Here is a 6177-nt window from a genome sequence, read left to right as displayed (position 1 = left end):
AGGTTATCTTGCTTGCAGTACTACCTGTGAAATAAGTACACTCACATATAAACTGCTAAAACCAAAACAGCCCACACAACTGAAGAGCTTTGTTTCATGAACCCTTAAGAAGCTCTCTGAAAAGACATAAAAATAGGAAATTACATTTACAATGCAGTTTCTCCACAACAGAGTAAGCGGAATGGATAAAGACAGGTCAAATTAACTCACACTTAGCAGGAGGACCCTCCCAAGATACACCCAAATCATTCACACCCTAGGACTTCAAAATGAAAAAGTCATTATGGAATTTAAGACAAAAGTAATTTTATTGTCTACCAAATCACACCTTGATTTATTTTTTCTTTTACAAATTCCAAAACAAATGAAAGAACTCCTAAAATGTAGTATTATGTAAAAATCCATTTGCCACAAACTACAAATATGTATTTCAAGAGCGTGGCCAATTGTAAAAATAATCCTATGAAATAAACATTGTTCATAAAAATACAGTAAAATGCACTTTCCCCACATCAATAAATACATTTTAACGCTGTTTCCAGTTGGCATTTTAAGCCACTAGAAAGCTCTTAATGAAGATGCCACCAAAGTATAATTTCTCCTTATGTACTTTACAATTATTGCAATAGCATCCAGAATGATAAGCATTTTCCTTGTCTTTTGTTTCTACCTTCAGGGGAATCACAGGCAGGAGAAAAGATTTATCTAGAAAAATGTGCTGCTCCCATATTGATTCCCATTTCGGAAAGAATGTTTAAGGTTTCCTTTCTTTTCACTGTGAAGCAGTCCATAGAACAAACTATTTCAAAGAAGAATTCTCCAGAATTACTCAGAAAATTAACGTCTATTGTCCAGAGTCATAGTTTTGTTTTCAATCCCTGTTTAATATATTTAAAGTTAAAAAGTAAACAGTTATGTTAGATAAAAATAGAAGTTTTGGAACATCTTTACCAACAGCTAAGATAAAGGTTTTGTTAGAAAAAAGAAAAACTTGCTCTTTTTACAGATCTTGCAAATTTTAAAATCCAAGTATTGACTTGAATTGTAGTTCTGCTTTCCATGCACGCATAAAAACACACTACTATATATACACAGATCCCTGATTAAGACATTTTCCAAATGGCTTATTAAAAATGTAGAAGTCAATTTCAACTGATGTCACGTTTTGTTTGTCCAAAGCACTGTCATTTCTTCAAAAAACCGAGTATTTATCTTCCTTTCCTGTGAAGCTTCCTTTGAGGTTCTGTCTACCTGTGAATGAATCAGTATTTTACACATCACACAGCTTGTGACAATAATTTAAATATTACTGTGCCCAGTGAACGAGTGCCTTTTAAGAAACAAACAAACAAACAAATACCAACTCTGTTTCATGGCTGAGGCCACGGCTAAGAGGCTGTCAGGATTATCCTTCTTTCTGTGCTGGCCTCCTTCACTTCATTAGCTGTCTTCCGAGGCGTACAAAGACTGCTGTATTTGGCGTACTTGATGGAACAGAATAAAAACAACAAAAACCAATTAAACCCCTTTGTGACTTCTCAGATTGATTGCATCACCTATAGCTCTTCCATTTCAAAGTGTGTATTAAAGCTGTTTGCCATGGACGTGTGTTCAAAGATCCTCGTCAGGCTTGGTTTCAGTAGCTCCACAGAGTGGCATGACAGCTGCTGTGAGGTATCACTCTTCAGGGCCATGATCTGATCTGCCCCGGGATCCCTTCTGCCGTAGTACAGAGCCCACAGTAATGTAATAGTGAGGATCATAGCCAGGATCTGCGTTACTCCAATAGAGATTCCTAGAAATCTCAGCACTTGTAATTGCTTCGTTCCCCTCAAAAAAGTGTACATTTTTTTACCGCATCCCTACAAAACAAAAACAGATTTAAAAAAATCAGTCAGTATTATTTGGCTTGCAGTTCCCAAGGTTTAGCTCATCCTACCTAGCACTGGCTTTGCTGGCTCCCCAAAATCTCTCTCTCTCCTCCTTCAACCAATACTTTGGAAATTATTTTGTCTACTTTTTAATCACTTCCATAATGCCATCTTTACATTTTCTCATACTGCTTGAGAGTTTACTGCTTGTAACAAGCTCCAAGAGACCTGTGCTATCTTTGATTCAGAAATCAAAGTTGATCTGAGTTCCTATCAACTATCACTGATTTTTAAAGAAACTCAACTGGTTTTGCCAATGTCTAAAAGCCATGAAATCCTCTTACTCATCTTGTTTCTCTCCTTAAAATTACAATTTTTCAAGGTTGTCCACTATTTTAAACTCTTTAGACTTTTTCTACAAATAATACCACAATCTGAAGTCAAAACAATATTCTAGGAAAGACCTACAGACCTGCAAAACCTCATCAGTGTTTCTTCCCACCTTTTCTCTTTTAGTGTTTTATCTGGACTCATTATATGCCAGTTTATTAGTTCTGCAGAAAGTCCCTAGGGAGTAGAAAAATCATTACATTCCACACACTGAGTAAGGAGCCTCAAACAGAATAACCTTTAATGGAGGACTTCTGACAAATTTCCAGAATGCAGTGGGTACAAACAGTCTTTCTTTAGTACTTAGTGGTAATAATACGACATGAATGTGGCATTACTCCTTTTTATTCTTGAACTAGAAGCATCTCCTCATTGCAAAAAAGCCTGTCTGCTTATACTAGTTAGGTTCTGCCCACCTCCCCTACCCACAGACTGTATTTTAAAATTAACTGCCTTAAATGTAGAAACCTCCCTGACAATTACTGTAATGATATTATACCAAAAGCCAGTTTTGCCTCCTATCTTGTGCTGAGCTGTTGTTACTTAGAGCACAGTCGTGTCCTGAACTGCTGTGAGAGGAGCCATAGCAATCTGCCCTGCATCAGGCTCTGCACAAATCCAGGCAGGCAGCCAGACCCTGTCCCAAAACAGCTGACCATCCACATGGCGTATTAGGAAGATGGTCACATACACCACCTCTGCAATTATTTACAGAATAATAATAGTTATTTACATAGAAAAAGTCTGAGGAAAACTACGTTAAAAGATCACAAGTTGTGTTTCCCAGGAACGGAAATTTAGCTCTTTCCAAACCATCAGCGCATGCTCCGCAGTTTGCTGTACAAGGCCACCTAATTACTGTTCAAGGCTTCAGGAAAGCTCCCAAGCCCTCGTAATGCAGCCAGGATCCACAAAGAGACACCAGTTCTGGGAGCTGCTGGGTAGCAGTGCAAACACAAGCTATGAAGCTTGTTGATCAGGAAAGATGATGCCCAGTCTTAGAAAGGAATAAAACCTTCAAGAGAGAGCCCTTACCTACTATAGTCGATGCTTATTCTCTATTTTAAACTTTGCAGAGCTTCACAGCACAAAAGCCAAAGGAACACAGCCACCAAGAGAAAATTCAGAGTAACTGGATGGGTAACACCACAAGTATCAACAGGCATTGGTCCCAGACGAAGACATCAGGACCGCCTCAAACTGGGCACAATCTTCAAAATGCCATTTTGGCATTTATACCCTTTTACTATATGTTTCTTACAGTTTTTCTATGAAAAGCAAGCAATTGATCAAAGTGACAGAATCTGAAGACAGGACACAATAAATAACACTTTTCAATTACACTGAAATTCCTCAAAGCCCACAGTATCAAATGCTACAGTCCTGCATGTATTTGGTGAAAGGCCCGATTCTTGTCTCGCACACAAAACTCACACTGCGGTCAAAAAGATTTTCATTTAGTATCTAAATAAAATTTATGTACTATATGATAATTGTACCAGAGTAAGTTAAAGATCTCAATGCTCCATTCATCATTTCACTGTGTAATTTCTAAGCATTAACATAGTCCAGACACAGAACAAGGAGTAAATGTGGATTCTTTGAAATTTGAAAAAAAAAAAAAAAATATCCACTGTAGCGAAAGCAATGTAATTGAACTTGATGAGGAACAAAAATTGTCACATTGGTGTCTTCTCTTCACCTAGAAAACAGTGTTGTAATTATACTACTTTCCAAATTTGTTTTTAATTACAGAGAAACCGGCTGCATTTTAATACTTTTAACAACTTTAAGGAATGAAGGTAAATACTGGTCACAATTTAAAAACGCTCAACCACAGCAGTATTCAAATTCAGTTCATTCGTTGCCTAGAGGAAACATCCATTAACAGAGAGCAATAACAGTAATGCCTACATCTTCTGCAGTACAGACACATAACTGAGACAAATTATGCCCCATCTAGACAGACTGCCTCCCTCCATTTAATGATGTTCTTACAGTTCTGCTCTAATACACGTTCAATATCAGTTTCAAAATTGAGAAATATCCAGCCACCCCAGTTATCCTCACATTCATGCATTTTATTTCTGCTTATGTGACACATTCATAGTTGGCAGCCTGCAATTAAAGAGTACATAAATACACTTTCCTCGGCAAAAGTAAAAGTTTGTCACTAAACAGGGAGCTCTTGCTGACAACTCAAAAATAATATAAAACTTTTGCAGTGATCATTCAGAAGAATGAACTTCAAACTCCTACAGAGCTATGGATTAGAGGCTTGACTCATACTTATTACAAAGACTGTTTTATATTCTCAGTCTCAAAATGGAAACAAAGCATATATTTTTGATTTACTGCAACATCATAGAATAAGGACCAAATCTTAAATAAGGCACTTCCCAGAGTGGATAAACTATCAGTATATTCAACAGATCTGTTGTATACCCAAGTTTTGAGTATACTTAAAGTTACGCTAGAAAACAAAAGAAAAAGTATTGCATATGCAATTCTGATTTTTCTGAAGGTCTCAACTCGCACCAATCATTTTATCCAGGCTACAGTTCCTGATCACAAGCTGAGCAGAGCTCCCTTTGTCCTCAGACCACAACAAACCTCTGAGGCCATACTGTCATCACTTCTCTCACAACCATGCTCTTTCTAAGGTTAGCCTGTTCCGTGAACTGCACCAAAGGTGAAATTTGTCAGAACAAAAGCAATCCAAGATGACTAACACATTTAAAAAACAGTATTCAAATTCCAGCAGGGGAAGCACAATTCCTGCCAAAAATACTCTCAAGCAGAACTGTAGAAAGGTGGCTTGCTTACAAGAACTGTATTTTGAAGGATGCCAGCTTAGACTACAGAAAGCTCGGAGATCCCAGCAGAAAATTACAGCACAGCTATAACAAAATTCTATCAAACCCAGCCAAACCAAACTTCAGAAAAATTGTTTGTAGCACTTCAGAAAACTGAAGTACCACAATGGACTTTGGACTTGCAAAAGCATTTACATAAGCCAATTCTAGGCTAGCGAGGCTAATCTCATCAGACTCCCTCTCAAACCACCAGACTATGCAAGATTGTTTTGAATCACTTTCTAAAAAAAGCTTTTCTCTTTCAATTCTCCAAACCAGAAGTCAGACAGATTAGCCTTGCAAGCGTAAGTTGGTTTTGCATGATACTGATAAACATATTAGCAAGTATACTGTACAAGCGCCTGTGAGACAAACCACAGGCAAGCACCATGGAAAAAAAAAAAATGTTTTGCCAACCAAATACTGTACATATCTCAAAGAGCAACCGAGTATTTTTGTGGCTGGTAAAACAGAACATAGCCTGTCCCTTTTTGGAACGGATTCTGCAGTAGAGAACGAAAAATAAATTTTTGCTAAGAGCTGAACCCATCCACACGTTCTGGCGTATGGTAGGGGAAGAACCACAAATGTACCCTTCAGGTTTCTTTTAGGAAAAAAGCCAGAGAGCCTTCCTTTTTTATCAAGTGGGTCTCAACACAGCCCTTATATGCTACATCATCATCTTTGGCTATTAATGTTCTCCAAGTAGAACCAAAAGAACCTGAACATACGAAGTGCACAGAGAACCACTGCTGTAGAATACAGTTTTGGGAATGAAAAGTTAGCAGAAAAGATGACATGAGAAAACCCTGCAGTTTCAACAAGACACTCCAGTGACTAGTACACCTTTCTCACAATTTTTTTTGAGCTTCCTGAGCTCACACTACTTACATACTCTTGCCTTTTCATATAAGCAGAAAGGATGTTCAGGGCAAATGAGCGTTCTGCAGCTTCCATGTATTTACACTCCTTGAGGCTCTCTATGGCAGAGTCTGTCTATACGGTATCAGTACTGGCAACAGTATTACAAAAAGCAACCGTTATGGCAGCGAGCCACAGTT

The 6177-nt window shown here is 37.9% G+C and overlaps 1 protein-coding gene across 4 annotated transcripts in view; it reads right to left on the bottom strand.

Moving 5' to 3' along the window:
• Positions 1-289: 289 nt before the first annotated feature.
• The window catches only part of TSPAN12 (tetraspanin 12), a 45314-nt gene continuing 39426 nt past the window's right edge, over positions 290-6177 (bottom strand). For all 4 annotated transcript variants that reach the window (XM_055807590.1, XM_055807589.1, XM_055807591.1 and 1 more), the window contains one exon: positions 290-1862. In XM_055807590.1, the coding sequence (XP_055663565.1) occupies positions 1557-1862 (306 nt within the window). In that variant the 3' untranslated portion in view covers positions 290-1556. The remainder of the gene's footprint in view (positions 1863-6177) is intronic.

Source organism: Falco peregrinus, chromosome 6 (assembly GCF_023634155.1).
Source record: "Falco peregrinus isolate bFalPer1 chromosome 6, bFalPer1.pri, whole genome shotgun sequence".
NCBI lineage: Eukaryota > Metazoa > Chordata > Aves > Falconiformes > Falconidae > Falco > Falco peregrinus.
Note: the sequence above shows the minus strand (reverse complement) of the source record. Positions and strands in the feature narration are given on the sequence as shown.